At 33.4% G+C, this 17857-nt stretch overlaps 1 protein-coding gene across 1 annotated transcript; it reads left to right on the top strand.

The window, feature by feature from the left end:
- The first annotated feature begins 1400 nt into the window (after window positions 1-1400).
- On the top strand, window positions 1401-9175 carry LOC130809799 (uncharacterized). Its single transcript, XM_057675603.1, has 6 exons — window positions 1401-1670; window positions 4091-4689; window positions 5962-6145; window positions 6924-6988; window positions 7081-7291; window positions 8474-9175. The coding sequence occupies exons 1-6, from the start codon at window positions 1503-1505 to the stop codon at window positions 8837-8839; spliced, it is 1593 nt and encodes a 530-aa protein (XP_057531586.1). The 5' UTR covers window positions 1401-1502; the 3' UTR covers window positions 8840-9175.
- The last annotated feature ends 8682 nt before the right edge of the window (window positions 9176-17857 follow it).

Genomic DNA, 17857 nt, shown 5'->3' with positions numbered 1-17857 from the left:
TCACGGACTGCAGATGCATAAAGGAGGGAAACTAGATGATCATATGCAGTACTAGCTATTGGTAGGAAAGTTGATTTAGTTAGCTCATACGAGACCCAACATTGCATACGCAGGAGTAGTCAGTTGGTTTATGCACAGACCACAGGTCCAACATATGGAAGCAGTGTTTGGAATCGTGAGATACCTCAAAGGATCCCCAGGAAGAGGAGTCTTATACCAAAAGAATGGTCATCTGAACCTCATTGCTTACACAGATGCAGACTGGGCATGTGACAGAGATGACAGAAAGTCAACTTCAGAATACTTCACTCTTGTAAGAGGTAATCTAGTAACATGGAGAAGCAAGAAACAGAAAGCAGTTGCTATATCTAGTGCAGAGGCAAAGTTAAAGGAGTTGCAAAGGGAATCACTGAGGTCTTATAGCTTAGAAAGTTACTAATAGAACTTGGGTTTACTCCCACAAGAAGTTGTGAGCTGTATTGTAATAATCAAGCTTCCATCAATATTTCAGAGAATCCTATTTAGCATGATCGTACAAAACATGTAGAAATCAACAGACACTTCATAAAAGAGAAATTGGAAGCAAAAACTCCCTCATGTGAAGTCAAAGAATCAACTAGCAGATATTCTCACGAAGGCAGTAGGGACTTAATTCTTTGAAGAATTTTTATGCAAGTTGGGTGTTGGTGACCCTACAATCCAACTTGAGGGGGAGTGTTAGAATATGAAAACAGAATATTTAGAATATTTGTAATTAGGGAAACTTCTATATTATGTAATTTTTTATTTTAAATAACCCTAGGTAGCTCCTTGGTATATATACCTCATTCATGATTATTGATTAAATACACAGAAATATAGAACACGCGATTAAAACCCAAAAACTGTGTTCTTCTTTGAATCATAAATCACTCAAAATCAAACTTTAAGTCGCCCATTCTAAAATGTAAAAAGCCAATTTCAACACTAAATTTGTCAATTTCAATCACTAACCTCAACAAAGACCCAACCTGTAATATATAACTTTTTATATAATTTTTTTCAATCAAAATTTAAGGCTTAAAAGACCAAATTCAAGATAACTTTTGAATTGGTGTTTTAAGCCTTTTAGTCATTTAAGTCTTGAAATTGAAATTTTCCTAAATAAACTATAACACCTAATTTAATAAATAAAATTAAATTGACTTAAGTCTTCAAATTGGTCTTTTAAATCTTAGATTTGACATGTTAAGTCTTAAATTGATCTTTAGATTTTTTATATAATAATTATACTCATGTAACCATTGCATACAAGTTTTTGTGTAAATTTTTGGGCTCATGGAAAGTTGGGTCCATGTTGCAGCTCGGCTCGGCCCATTTCAAGCCTTATCATGACCCATTTTTTTTAAAAAAAAAAAAATGGTGGACAGAACTATGATTCTGGTTGCAACTAGCAACTTGCAATAGTAATTAAAAAAGAGGGAGAAAAAGAAAGCAAGAGAGAGAGAATACAGAGAGATCAAATGAGGGAGTCTTCTTCTTCTTTTCCCCCTCATAATAATACTTCAAATGCTATTCATAAATTCTGGAATACAATAAAATGTTGTTCATCATCATCAACATCAGCTTCTTTTTTATTTATTTCTCTTTTCATTTGTACACTCTTTTTTACTCAATGGTCTCACTATATTGTAAGTCCTTTCTCTTTATCTCCTTTTTCTTTTCATCTTGTTTTAATATTATTTTTATTTTTGCTTTTATTATTAAATCTTATGCTCTTTAGATTTGATCAACATTTATTTTGTTTGAAATAGAATTTGATTCTCACCTAATTTTAATGATTAGAGTTGCAAATTTTTTGATTTTTTGTTTAATAAATTATGTTACAATAAAAATATCTATTTTATCTATTTATTGTTAAGTTGGATCTATCTTCAACTATAAATTGAAAAAATAGTTAAAGCAATTAATGAAAAATAAACCCAAAAATTTAGCCAACCCTTTTAAAAAAAGACATTTGTTCTTATTAAAGAAGAAAATATTCTAATTGAAAACAATTATAGAGGAAGTGTGAATTAAGATGTAGATTGGTCCTTTGACAATATTGTGAATAGTTGTCCACGTGATTTGATGTAGTTGGATACCCAAGTGGCCAATTGTATTCCTAGTATTGGCTACCAACTTTGTAAATTACTCCGGTCCAAAATGAAATTATTTATCTTATTTTGTTGAGGCTTCATCATGGTTGTTGAATGGTAGAGGCAATTTTATAATTATGAAGATTTTAAACAAATATGTAAGAAAAGAATTGCAAAACAAATGTAAAAGAAAAATCAAATGTACACCAAGTTGTAAGGGGGTGAAAATACTTATATTAATGTGATAATTAGACAATAAAATCTCACCTAATATAATTAAGAGCAGTATTATTGATCGTAGAGAATTGCTTGATTATAAAGTTAATAGTGATTCTTCTTAGAGGCGTCTTTCAGGTCCAATCGATTAAACTTTAATGTTCACTTATTGTATTTTTAATATCTACTTATATTATTCTTAATGTCTACTTACACTATACTTAATGTCCACCGAAAAAGTACTTGAAATGTCTATTTACAATATATATTTTTAATGCCTACTAAGAAACTTAGTCTACTAGCCTACTTACTATATCCTTAATGCTTACTTACATTACCTTTAATGCGTATTTACCATATACTTAGTGCCCATTTAGATACTTACTATATTCTAAATGCCTACTTATAATATTTTTAATGCTTATCGAAAAACCTACTTTATATTTTTCTTTTTCATTGGGTCATCCCAATTAGAAATGGTCTCTCAAAAATATATCTGGTCCCGTGTAAAGCTGCAACAATATCATAATGTTATAGAAAGTTGCAACTAGAGGATCCGCTTGACCTGGTTTTATTATGTATTCCATTTTTATATGTTACAGCTATACTCCACATCATTAAATATCTTAATACACCTTTTAGATTGAGTTGTTTTAGTCACCACATCCAACATTGAATCTTTTAATTTGCTTTGTCATTAAAGATGTTGTTTTGGCTTTAATTTCAATTCGTTTTTTTTTATTTAAACTAATTAAAAATCATTGAAATTTAGAATCTCAATGAATGATTAGCAGTTCATTTATTTGACATAGAAAGCAAATTCTCATTAGAATTGTTTATTTGTTTTATTAAATCCTAAGAATTCAGGTTAGTTGTTTGTCTGACAAGGGAATTTTCAATAAATAAGAGTTCCAAATCAACGTGGGGTGGGTGTGATAAGTTACACTTGGAGTTCTACATTTCCAATGGTTTTGGGTGTTTGGCAATTGGTTTTTGGTTGTTGGTTGTTGATTGTTGGTTATTGATTGTTGGCTTTTTTAGTTTGCTTGTTTAACTAGTTGAAAATGTTGGCTGTTTTTGTTGATTTTTAAGTTAGCTAAAAAAACTTGCTATTTGTGGAGATATTTGGTAAATTTAAGTATCGGATGTTAGCTGTTATTAGAGAAAAAGTGGACCAACAAGCCAAAAGCTAACCAAAAAAAAAAAGCTAGCTGGAACAGCTTTTTCATTTTGGCTTAAAAGCCAGCTTTTCAGCTGCTTTAAAAGTCATTCATCAAACACGTTTTTGGCTGTTTGATGAACCAAAAACCAAAAGCCAACCAAAAGCTAAGCAAAAAGCTAAGAACCAAACGCCTCCTTTAGTTTACTTTGTCGAATAAAAACATCTAAATTATCAAATCTCTAGGAACTTAAAATTCCCATGGTATATATTTTTTTAATTATAGGGTAGGCTAATAGAAAGAGAGAGTTATATGAGAATTGAACCCAAGACTATACATGAGAAAACAAGTACTTTCTCAATAATTAAGACAAAACCTAATTCTGAAAGAATTCATAATATTTAGGTGCTAAGAAACGACCTCTAAATTTCCACACTTTTGTGTATCTACCACTAATTGGTAATTCCAAAGAAGACATGATTAAGTATTAGTATTAAACAAACAATTTGAGTAAATGTTTTCAATTGTAGCACTAATTTAGAGAATATATTATACTAATACCCTTTTCTTATGTTTCCTTGTTTGAATTTGGTGAAGTATTTTCCTCATTCAACTTCAACTACAAATTCACTACAATTCAGCAATTGGACAACATTATCCAACAACAACATTAGTCATGACTACCCCAAAAAAGATGGGTATGTCCTTAACTGTTCTTCATCAAAAGCCCTAACAATAACATGCCCACCAAACTACCCTCCATCGAATCGAAATCATAAAAATTTTCCATCAAACCAAACATGTCCGGACTACTTCAGATGGATCCACGAGGACTTAAAGCCATGGAAAAAAGAAGGAATTACAAGAGAAATGGTGGAAAGTTTAAAAGAAAAAGCTCATTTTAGGTTGGTAATAGTGAATGGAACAGCTTATGTTAAAGAGTATATGAAGGCTTACCAAACAAGAGATGTGTTTACATATTGGGGTGTATTACAGGTCTTGAAATTGTACCCTGGTGCACTTCCTGATCTTGATTTAGTGTTTCAATGTCATGATAAACCTTCTATAATGAAGAAACAGTATAGAGGATGGAGAGCTTTTGTGTTTGGAAGTAGAGATCCTCCTCCACAGTTTCATTACTGTGGTGGTGATTCTACTTTTGATATTGTCTTCCCTGATTGGTCTTTTTGGGGCTGGTAAGTTCTTATCATTGTCTTAACTCTTGATCATAAACAATTTAGGGATGGTTGTAACTAGGGGTGTTCAATGCCGGGCCTTCATTTTGAGCCCTTATCCGATCCGTTTTTAGAAGGACTTTGTAATGACCGGGCTGAAAATGGGCTCTACTATAATTAAAATGATGCGGGCTATAAGAGTGCTCAATAATGGTCCGAAACTGATATTTGTAGATAGCATAATTATAATTTAAATATTATAAATCACAATGTTAATAAGAATTATTAATATTTTTTCAATTTAATTAGTATAAATCATAATTTAATTGTTATGAATTGATAAATGGAGATTAAATAATTTTTAGGTTGGGCCGGATTGGGCTTTCAAAGCCCGGCCCATTTAAAGCCCATGTTAAATTTAAAGGGCTCTTATACAACGTGATCCATATTTACTTAAATCTGATCCGGCCCATTGAATACCCCTAGTTGTAACTTATAAGTCTTGGACTCCAATGGATCCACTTTAGAATCATCCTTGTTTTTAAGGATTGAAAAATTTTTTTCCGAGATTCAACGACTCTGAGTCTAGTTTTAATTTGGGTAAAAACAATAAAATTCATATTTGAATTCGTGTCTAAGTTTTTTAACTTAAACCTAAATTTGACCTTGACTCTAACCTAAACCCTACTTGTAGACCTAGATTTTAGACCTGATTCGTACCCGGTCATAAATATTGAAAAATTATGAATTTTTCTTTGCATTGGAGAGAAATTTAGCAGAAGATAACTCAAATAGACGTAATGGAGATTTTAATTTGAATTGGAATGGGCTATATGAATTAGATGTGAAATTGTAACATTTTACGAACATAGAAATTCTTGATATTGTTTGGATTATTTATTAATTTTATAAAAACCAATGACTGAAATTAATAATTTTGCAATATGGGTATTATAGTTTAACTAATATAAATGATGAGAATATACTTCAATCATTTTGAGGCCATATTAGAGGTTAATTGATTAATAAAGAAAAGGTAAAAGTCACTCCTAGTAACCCGTACAAAGCAGGGTCCGAGTTTTCTTTTTCCTAAAAAATGTGGACAAAACATACCCGTTCTCCTAACGAGGGAGTAAAGAAAGATGCGCGCAGTCAAAAAACCCACTAACTGATATCTGTGCCTAGTAAGAGTCAAACTCCAAACCTTTTACTCCACACGCAAATGTGCTATCCATTGAGCCACAAACACTTTTGTTAAGTTAATTGATTAATGTGTTAATGAAAACTTTTCAGGCCAGAAGTGAATGTAAAGCCATGGGTTCCCTTGGAAAAAGATCTAGCAGAAGGTAATACAATGAAGAATTGGACATCAAGGGAGCCCTTTGCATTTTGGAAAGGGAACTTGCGTAATGGTCCTAGACCCAAGCTTGCCAAATGCAATTCTGTTAACAAATGGAATGCTCAAATCATTGACCAGGTACTTTCTCATCTTTTATGGCAATAGATATGACAATAGATTAGACTCGACTCGAATTATTCACCAGAACTTTATTCCGGATAAAATTCAGATTATTTTTTCTGTCTACATATTTAGGGACCAATCACTTGGCTATACTAGGCACGTCTTGATTAAACCAAGTCGTTGATCATATATAACGGTGTTTTATAATTATTGGTTAATCGGTTTAATTATTACCATTGATTTTATTTGTTATACTTAATCAGGTGCTATCATGAAAATGTTTGCTAAAATTACTTATTGGTATGAAAAAATGGGTTAACACGTCAAAACCTAATGAGAAAAATCGTCCAAATTTGTTTTATATTTTGGCTTTTCCGCTAGCTGGCTTAAACTCATTTAATAAACAAGTTTTTTACTTGTTTAACAAAATTTATAAGTTAAAGCCAAAGACAACCAACAAGGTGGCGAAAAAGCTAATTACCAATTACCAAACAAGTACATAACAATGTACTCTTATCCTGAAAATGGAATAAAAACATAGCAAAATAAAATTTGATTTAATTGCTGTTAATGTGTCATTGTTACCCACATGTGAGTTGTTCCACATTAAAGAAAGAGAAAATGATACGCCACTTTATAAACTTGAGAAGTAACTTACTACTACCAATTGGTTTAAATAGTGAATCTCTTTTGAATTTGTAAGTGAGTTACCTTTTCTTTTTGTTCGGGATGCCGAGACCAATTTTCTAAAGTTTAACAATAGGGGATGATTATATCATAACTTGTTAAGCAGGATTGGATCAAGGAATCAAGAGAAGGGTTCAAGGACTCAGATTTGTCAAAACAATGTGTTCATAGGTGAGTTTTGTTTCAAGTTTTTTGCTCCTACTACATTTATGTAATATGAGAAAAAAAAGGAATACTGAATAAAATTGTGTTATTACATGCAGATATAAAATTTATATGGAAGGAAATGCTTGGTCAGTGAGTGAAAAGTACATTCTAGCTTGTGATTCCATGAGTTTGCTTATTGATCCTAAATACTATGATTTCTTTACAAGAAGCTTAGTTCCTATGAAGCATTATTGGCCTGTTAACACTATGCGCCTTTGCAAATCCATCAATTTTGCTATTAATTGGGGCAATAATAACACGAAAAAGGTAACCATTCAATCTCTTATTTCCCCCCTCTTAATAATCAAACCCTCAATGGCTCTATTTAATATTCGAACTCATTTACAGTTGGTCTTAAAAGAGACGGCCTCATAATAAGACCGTCAATTTGTGTCGGTCCAATTTGCGCGTGTAATAACTTGGACATTTTTTCATTTTCTAGGCATTTTTCAATTTTGATTTTAAAGGTATCAATTTTGACCTTAAGGGTATCAATTTTCAAAATTGATAAATGCCCAAAAAATTGAAATGTTTTTACACGCACGAATTGAGCCGACCCAAATTGACGGTCTCATAATAAGACAGTTTCGTCCAAGTTTTTCTGACTCATTTATACTCTCTCCGTTCCACCAAAACTGTCTTATTTGCTTTGTGGGCACTTTTTATTGATTAATCATAATTCATATATTAGTTTTGAATTCATAAATTATAATATAATTAACGATTGTCCTGCTAATTTGATAATTATTTTGAATTCAATAAAAAATATAATATAATAATATTTTATAGAATATTCTGAATGAAGTTTCAAATAGTTACTAATTTTATTGTTTACATCACAACCGGGTACCCCGTTAGTCGGGTATCCATTTCCACGGCCCGTTATAAATTATTTTTGCGGCCCATGACCTGACCCGTAATTTATTTTTTTTCCTTCTTCATACCCCGCCATTTAAGAGTCGAGTCGGCAGGTTAACGGGTCGGGTCAAGCAGGTCGGGTATTTTTGAATGGGCCTAATCTATACCAATGTACCATCATATTTTCTTTTATTATTAAACTGGAAAAAGAGGGAGTACAATTTAGTATATCTGAATAAATCATCATGTTTTCATTCAGAATTGTATATAGAGACTCAGTATTTTATTCAACAAGTCTTATATGAGATCATCTTAGCATAAGGCGAGTTAACCCATTTCTCCAACTTATTACTTTAAAATTGTAATTAATCAGTTTAATATTATGAGTGATCACTCTAGGAATTTGAAAAGTAAGATTAATTTAAAGGTATAAGTCATCACTTTAAGGCTATAGAGTCAGTCCAATATAGATGTTCTCAATATAAGACCATCTCATTTGAAAATTTGTGTTTATTAAAAAGTATATATTTTATTTTTGATTGAAAAAGTGATTGTTGACTTAAATTATTGGAAATGTTGATCAAAAAACAGGCACAAGAGATTGGAAAAGAAGGGAGCAAGTATATATTTGAGCAAATCAAGATAGAAAATGTATATGATTACATGTTTCATGTATTGAATGAATATGCAAAGCTACTGAAATATAAGCCAACTATACCTGAGGGAGCAGTTGAGCTTTGTTCAGACAGATTTGCTTGCAGCCCAATGGGCTTAGAGACAACATATAAGATTGAGACCATGGTAAATGGGCCTTCAGAGCAAGGCCCATGTGAACTTCCTCCATCATATGAACCTTTAACACTTAAATCTATTCATGATCAAAATGCCAAGATCAAGGAACAAGTTTTAGCATGGGAAAAGGAGAATTATGGATGGTCATGGTGGACTTGGTGGTAAATCCTCACTCTCTATAGTCTCAACCTTTGGTGCATCAGCTACTCTCGCAAGACATTGTCTTTAAGTGAGATGATATCAAAACAAAAAGCGTATATCTTCATGTTTATATTACTTGGGTTATTTAATCCATACACTTCTCACGATGAGACCATGTCATACAACAGTTTATGTAGATACAATGTTTGATTATGACTTAGCCATCGAATTAGGTTACTACATTGGTTTGATATGTATATTTGAAAATAGATGAGTGAAAATATACTTATAGTGGCTAAAATTCCATAAACTAGATGCCATGGCTACAATTAAATTTATTTTTAGTGGGCTAATTCTTTATATGATTAGAATAGTTTGAAAATTTTTGTCTTCTTAAGTTTAGCGGGATGATTTTCTTGTTATTAATATTTAATGGGGGTATGTGAAACTTATTTTCGTAGACTAACTCATTGTTTGTTGACCATTTTCTATTTTAGGGAAGAGTAGTCTTAATATTTTGATATTAAAAATTGTATATTGTATCAAAATTGTTGTGAAGAAATTTGAATTAATAAGTTTTGATGAATTAGGATTTTGATATTGTTTTGTGAAGTTTCTTTTTAATGTCTTTTCGGACTTTTTATTTTGTTATGTGATATCACAAATGAATGAGATAATACATATGAATGAACTAAGCACAAGTATTCTTGCTTAATTGCCTTAGAGTGATCCCAACGGCTTAAGAATAATTTTAAATATAGCTTAACATTAGTCTGACCGAAAAAATGTATAAAATAATTTATTAAATCTTTAGAGAAAATATTTTCTTACAACAAAAGTCATTGCTTATACAAAATTTGATTTCAAATATAGTGGATCTGACTAAAAATAATGATGTCTAATTGAAAAACTTCATAACAAAACGAATCAAAATGTTTATAATTTTATAGGGTAATTTTTGAGTAAAAAACGAAATTTTACAAGATTATAACCCAATAATTTCTGGTTGTGTTTCTGATCAATTTCGAGTCAGATTTAATTCTGATAGGTTCATACATAATATACCATATAATTTAGAAAAATTTAATTATATACTCCCTCTTATTCACCATAAAAAAGTCTAGTATGGACTTAGTTCACACTAATATTAGTGTAAATAGAGGTGTTTGTTCGGGTGATCGGGTCGGTTTCGGACGGATGTCATTCAGTTCGGTTGTATTTCGAATCGGTTATTTTTCGGCTGTGTGTTACAACAGGTCACACTCGGGTCGAGTTGGTTAGTCACAGTTCGGTTGGAGATCGGCTATTAAGCTATCGGGTTAGCATCGATTCGGTGTCGGTTGAAGTTCGTGTCGAGTGTCAATCGGTGTCGGGTTGTCATCGATTACTAATTCGTTCGGTTTTGTCGGGTACAGATCAGGTTTGGATTTTTTTATAAAACAGAATTCAGCTACGTGTTACTAATTACTATCGATTGAATCAGTATCAAATTAAGCTGTTAATCATATTTTAATTGATGACAAGATTTTCTTTACTTATAGCAATATAGTTAAAATGCAAATCAATTAGTAATCATTATTACTTTTTTACTTTTACTTGTTTGACTAGAAATTAAAATTATAAATTTCTATCAATTTTCATCTAATTCGATTCAAAGTAGTTGAATAAACATTGAGCATTGATATTAACTCTAAATATATGAAAACATATATTTATAAAATTTAATTTATTAAAATATCTAACACTTTATTAGATTAACTAATAAGATGATTGAATATGAGTCTATCATATTTCTATGCTAAAAATTAGTTAGATTTATAGCAATTCGATCTAAAATTCGTTTGATTAATTCGGTTTTAGCCGGATCAAATTCGGTTTCGAGCATGATTCGGGTCGGTCATTATTAGGTTTGGGTAATCTCGGTTAAGGGTTATGTGTCGGTTACAAAAATCGGTTACTGCTCGGGTTCAGCTTTCTTATTTTCGGTTGTCAACCAGTTCAGGTACAAGTTCGGTTCGGATACTGTCGGTTCGATAAACCTAAAAAAGGAACACATTTTCGGGTCGGTTTACTTTCGGTTTCGGTTCGGGTTTTCGAGTCGGGTCACTTTTGAACAGCTCTAAGTGTAGACAACATTTACACTCTCCTCCACTCCACTCCACTCTTATTCTCTTACACTTACTCCACTCCACTCCACTCTACTCTACTCTACTCTCACACTCCACTTTACTCTACTCTTAAAAAAATTTTTAAAAATTAAAATTAAAATAAATTAAAAAATTAAAAAATTAAAATTAAAAAAATTAAAAATCAAAAAATTAAAAAAAATTTAAAATTAAAAAATTTTAAAAATTAAAAATTAAAAAAATTAAAATTAAACTCAAAAACTAAAAAAATTAAATTAAATTATTTTTTTCAAAAAGGTATTTTCAATTACTTTGGAGTATGTAATAAAGAGTAAAAAGAGTGAAGAGAGTAGGACTAGGAGTTTAAAACTTGGTCCACTCTATTTTAGTGTGCATCAAGTCCACACAAGAGTTTCTCATTCACCATAAGTGTCCCATTTGCTTTATGAACTTATTTAATTTTTAATAATTTTAATTATACATAATTAAAAATTATAAAAAGTTAATAAAAATAATTCCTACATTATGACAAATCAAACAAAATCTCAACTATTTTTAACATGTTATATATTCTATGAATTGTTACTAATCTTGTGGATAGTGGAGATTCCCACCAGACATAACAACATATGCATATGTTGATGAATTTGCGAACCAATAATTTATGTTTTGAATCACATTTTTGGTACTACGAAATTAGTTTAATAATTGTCAGGGGAAAAAATAGACACGGTTGAAACTTAACCGGGCTGGCCCCAGGCAAGGGCAAGAAGGGCTTGCGTCCAGGGTCTACGAAAAAAATAGATAAATTTTGCCTTACATAGAACTTGAGACCTTATGTGATTAAATTGTGTATTTAACCACCAAGCCAAAGTTTTATTTATAATAATTGTTCCCTTATTTACTAATTATTGAATTATAAATGCATGATAATCAAACAAAAAGCGGACAATATCGAACTCTATTATTGACGTGTAATATTTTTTATATTATAAATTTTATAATTATAAATATATATTTAACAATTAGGGCCCATAATTTATTTTTAGCCCAGGGCCCCTAAAATTTCAGGGCCGGCTCTGAACTTAACACCAATTATATAAATGATATATTGTCCTCTTTTCTAAGGAATGTTAGTATTTTGTTACGCCATTGATAATTCGTTATATAATCATTCCTTGGGCACATTTATATGGACGCACTCCAGGGCTTCCGTGGGCTTGAGCCCACAAACTCACGGTTTATGAACGTTGACTTGTATGCGCAGTTGAGGTTTACTCTTTTCCAAAACCATATGATGATAGGTAGATTACCGAACAAACATTATAAGCAACTCCACAATCTAATATTTTAGTAATGCGAGATCTTCTCATATGTGATTTATTTTCAATTATCCCCATTGCATTTGAGTCAAATCATATCGAAGAACTACATTTAACTTGGATACCGTGTTAGGTCGTGACAATGTGTTACATAATTACCCCATAGGCTCACTTGTGCGGACGCACCCACTAAGCACCCGTGCGCTCGAGCCTATAAACCCACGGGTAATGAGCGTGGACTAACATACACCCTTAAGCAGGTTTACACTTTTCTAAAATCATATGGTGATGAAAACTATCCACTATCTTAGTGATATGGGATTTTCATCTCATATGTAATATTTCCACCAATAAAAAACTTATAAATATGATTGACACATAATTTTACTGGAAAGTTTAAATTATCCTACATTAATTAGATGCAGGTTTAATTTTTGTATGCAACACTTGGGATTATACATAAATGCACCGGGAAATTTTAGAACTTTTCGAATTCTAAAATCCACAATATATTTGATATCCTAGAAAGGAATTACCAAGTACATCAACACATACTCATAGCTAAATCATGCAATGAAAGGACAATGTCTTCTTAGACATTGGCTGGCCATGTGACAAATGACATGGTTATTTATTGGTTCTTTAAGACTTGCAACATAATCTAATCAAAATAATTATTTTGTCATTGAATTCTTCTTAATATTCGTAGTACTATAGTAGAGTGGGATTGTTATATATATATATATATATATATATATATATATATATATATATATATATATGATAAATTTTAGAACTTTTCAAATTCTAACATGCATAATATATTTGATATCCTAGAAACGAATTACCATGTACATAAACTCATAGCTAAATCATGTAATAAAAGGACAATGTCTTCTGAGAAATTGGCTGGCCATGTGAAAAAAATGACATGGTTATTGATTGGTCCTTTAAGACTTGCAACATAATCAAATCAAAATAATTATTTTGTCATTGAATTCTTCTTAATATAATTCCTTTCTTACATGTCAACACCAAACTAAGTCTACTCAATAGTCAAAAAGAGAATATTGTAGTACTATAATAGTGTGGGATTGTTATATATATATATATATATATATATATATATATATATATATATATATATATATATATATATATATATATATATATATATATATATATATATATATATATATATATATATATATATATATATATATATATATATATATATATATATATATGGAGAAGTTCAAGTGAAAACCATCTTTATATGAAAACCGTGAGAACCATAAAAAGGTGTTAATTTTTATAAAATAAGGTGTTACTTTTAAAGAAAAACGTGTTACTTTGCATTTATATTTTTTTCTGACAGTTACACTTTTTTGGTAAAAAATACCAGGTTTTTTTAAAAACAAAAGTAACACATTATTTTGTGCAAAAGTGGCACATTTTCTGTAAAAAGATAACACATTTTTTGGTTTTCACGGTTCACATAAAATCGTAGTTTGCACCTGAACGCGACCCTCTATATATATACACACACACACACACACACACACACAAATCTACCATCAAGCTCAGACCTCGACAAGTCAGAGGTCGGGGGTCTGATTGTGAATGTAGTTACCCTGATTCCTTTACCAGAAATCGATTAGTCTCAAGATCTCCCTTTGTTTTCAGGAGTTATCTCAGGAGTGAGCTGAAGCGTCCTAACCCCCCCAACGATCGTCTTGGTGGTAATCGGGGAGATTCCCACGTCCAGTGGAGGTATGGACCCCGGGAGCCCCACCAATTGCCTTTCACCCTGTTTGTGGACTGTATACCGCTTGATATGTCAAATTCACGATTAAAGGACATTGTTGATGGGGAAGGAAGTGTTATTGATGTATTCATTTCAAGAAAACTCAGAAAATCCACAAGGTATGCTTTTGGTTTAGTCAGATTCAATCGTTTTCAGGAGGCAAAAAACGCGATTAAAAATTTAGATGGTTATGAGGTTCGCGGGTACTGTTTGCGTGTGTCCATGGCCAAATTCAACAAAGGAGGAAGCCCTTTCAATGTCTAGACCCCAAATACTGATGTATCGAGCAGAAGACTGATCAAAAACCCGGCATTCAGAGGCAATCGAAAATATTCTGAGGTGCTTAAAGGTAAGCAGCAACGATCATCAAAGGAGGATGGGGGAAGCAAGACCATCCCAATTTCCTTTACCCTCAATGTTGATGAGAACTGGGACACTGTTTCTATGTTGAATAAGGCTGTTATTGCTGAGAATTCTGGGGTCATTGACCTCGATCAAGCACATCTCAGCATCTCTGCATCCCCTGCCTCTGTAAAGTGTATGTTCTCCCTCTCCCCTACTAAAATTCTGTTAGTGTTCAATTTTAAAGAAGATGTTGTTAATGCTGTGTCAATGGATAGTCAGCTGTGGAATGTCTTTGATGATGTTAGTATGTGGTCTGAAGGAGAAATGTTTGATGATAGACTTGTTTGGATTGAATGTTTTGATATCCACCCAAAATGCTGGTCTAAGGAGAATGTGAAATCAATTGGTGAGAAATGGGGCCCTGTTCTGTGTGTCGACAATAGAGTAGGAAATGTTTGTGGCCTCACCTATGCTCGGATGTTAGTGCGAACCAAAGCCCAAAATAGGATTGATACCCGGATTAAACTTCTCTTTGATCATGGTAGTTGTGATGTGTGGGTAAAGGAGAGCTGCGGTCTTAGTGGTAGCTACCGACACAGTAGAAAACAGGAGCCTATGAATCTTCGTGCAGGTTCTGTCTTTGGGGGGGGAGCCGATACTCCCAGAACTGATGTCGACAAGCCTAAGGAAACCAGCAATAAAAATGGAAAACAACCATTTACCTATCCTTGACCCCTTGATGGCTGACTTGGAAAGGAGACATGAATCATATGTAGAACATGTGTGGGTGGACCCTATTGTTGTTAATGAAACTGCAGGATGGCTCATGTTATTGCCGGAGGCGGACCTTAGTTCACATGTGAAACCTAAGAAGTCCTGTGGGAAGGTCCCTTCTTTGACTAATAAGCCGATAAACACTAGAGGTAGACCTCGAAAGATTAACCCTCAACCTGGCCGCTTACAAAAGCCCCCCCAATCATCATCAAAAAGCTCCCTGGAGGCCCAAAAAACGTGGAATACTGCAAAGCTTTTAGGGATTTCATCCAATAATGAAAGTGCATTCTTAACTGGACTCAGGAAGTCAAAAAGGATCTTGATCTTGGAGGGTAAATCCGGATGAGGAATGTCCATTCTTGGTGTCATCCATCTTTTAATATGAACTACCTCTTTTGGAACATATGTGGTATTGGGAAAGGGGAGAAAAGTATGTCGATTAGAAAGTTAGCAGAACAGAAGAAGGTCAATGTTATGGGCTTAGTGGAGACGAAACATAGAAAATCTCTTAGAAATAGGATGAAGAGAATGTGGGGTAATGACGAATATGACATTTGTGAAGTCTTTGCCAGTGAGACATATGGGGATGGTTTGATTGCTGTATGGGATAAAAAAAACTTTCGATGTCTCAAATAAACACATGGGGAGTCGATGGATCCTGCTAGAAGGGGTTATCAACAGATATAATCTTGAGTGCTGCGTGGGTGTGATATACGGGCAAAATGATAGAACAGAGAGACAGGCTTTGTTTGAGGAGCTAAAACATATGCTGATCAATATCAACAAGCCAATCCTTCTTATGGGAGACTTCAATGTCACACTACACGCTGGGGAAAGAATAGGCACCTTTAGATGCAATCGTAGCATGAGAGAATTCGCGGAATGGATTGCAGATTTAAGATTGATCGACTTACCTCTTCATGGCGTGAAATTCACCTGGAGGAGAAATGAATCGAAAAGCAAACTTGATAGAGGTCTTTGTTGTCAGGTTTGGCTAAGGAATTTCCCGAATCTGAATATGTTGGGTCTCAATAGAAGCTTCTCCGATCATAACCCGTTATTGCTATCGCTGGAAACCTACAACAGCTGGGGTCCCAAACCCTTCAGATGCTATGACGCTTGGTTCTTGAATCCACATTTCAAAAGCTTCCTTATCAATGAATGGCGCAACATTCCGAATGTGCCCCTACACAACAAGCTGAAATGCCTAAAGGCCCCGATAAAAACATGGCGAACAGAATGCTTTGACCTCATGGATAACAAAATATCAGATCTTGAATCTGTTATTCATGTCCTTGAAAGAAAAAGTGATGATAGAATGTTGGACAATATGGAAAAGGCCAGACTACAAGCGGCAAATAGTTGTCTTAACCAGTGGCTCATCAGAAGAGAAATAATTTGGAGACAAAGAGCCAGAACATACGGGTTCAACATAAAGGACCACAACACAAAATTTTTTCATGCCTCCACACTCTACAAAAGAAGAAGAAATAAGATTGTTCAGATAAACATCCAAGGCAGGAGAGTATATGGGGTCGCAAACCTCAAATCAGAAATCAGAAATCATTTCGTGCAAAGATTTGCACAAGAACAGGTACCGGATTTTGACTTTAGCATGGATAATCATCCCAAAATCACAGAATCACAAGCCCATTTCCTAGAAACAATCCCTTCGAGAGAGGAAGTCAAAAATGCTGTTTGGGCATGCGGGATCGACAAAGCTCCGGGGTTCGATGGGTTCAACTTCAAGTTTATCAAAGAAATGTGGGATGTCATAAAGGAAGAAATTTATGAGTCAGTCATGGAGTTCTTTGTTGATGGACGCACGGTGAGACACCTGAACGTCACCTGGGTCACCTTGATCCCAAAAGTTGAAAACCCCACATCCATCGAAGATTACAGGCCAATCAGTATGGTAGGTGCTATCGACAAAATCATTGCCAAGATCCTATATTCCCGCCTCAAAGAAGTCACTACTCATCTAATTGATGAATTCCAAAGCGCCTTTGTGATGAACAGACAGATACTGGACGGAGTGCTGATTGCAAATGAATCTATAAGATGGTTGAAAAAGAAAAAAATTCATGGAACATTGATAAAACTAGACTTTCAAAAGGCCTATGATTCTGTGAACTGGTCTTTTCTGGAACTCGTCATGGAAAAGCTAGGTTTTGGGCAGAGATGGATAAGGTGGATTATGAACTGTGTTACCACGGCCTCGATGTCTATCCTTCTGAATGGCTCCCCCCTGAAACCTTTCAAGATGGAAAAGGGGCTGAGGCAAGGAGACCCGTTATCACCGTATCTCTTTATCCTAGTCAGCGAAGCTTTGGTTTGCATCCTGAAGAAGGCACATGACATGAACCTGATTGAGGCTGTTAAGATGGGAAAAACAAAGATAAATCTAAAGCACCTTCAATTTGTGGATGATACTCTTATCTTTGCTCCAAAAGACTCCAGGTGCATTACTAATTATTTTAGAATCTTGGATGTCTTTGCTTTGATGTCTGGGCTGAGTCTAAATTACAGCAAGTCATGTTTTATATCGTGGAACTCGGCGGATCATGCTTGGGCTAGGGACATTGCTAGAAGCGTCGGATGCAGCCACGCAAGACCCCCATTCACGTATCTTGGCTTCCCCTTTGGTGATCACATGAATAGATGCTCT

This window comes from Amaranthus tricolor, chromosome 4, assembly GCF_026212465.1.
Source record: "Amaranthus tricolor cultivar Red isolate AtriRed21 chromosome 4, ASM2621246v1, whole genome shotgun sequence".
NCBI lineage: Eukaryota > Viridiplantae > Streptophyta > Magnoliopsida > Caryophyllales > Amaranthaceae > Amaranthus > Amaranthus tricolor.
This window is presented reverse-complemented; position numbering and strand designations above follow the sequence as displayed.

Excerpts from the sequence above, each read along its gene's own strand:
- LOC130809799 (XM_057675603.1), top strand. The coding sequence starts at position 1,503 with ATGAGGGAGTCTTCTTCTTCTTTTCCCCCTCATAATAATACTTCAAAT. Across the intron at positions 1,671-4,090 it reads CTCAATGGTCTCACTATATT|TATTTTCCTCATTCAACTTC; the intron begins GTAAGTCCTTTC and ends AATTTGGTGAAG. Across the intron at positions 6,989-7,080 it reads TCAAAACAATGTGTTCATAG|ATATAAAATTTATATGGAAG; the intron begins GTGAGTTTTGTT and ends TATTACATGCAG.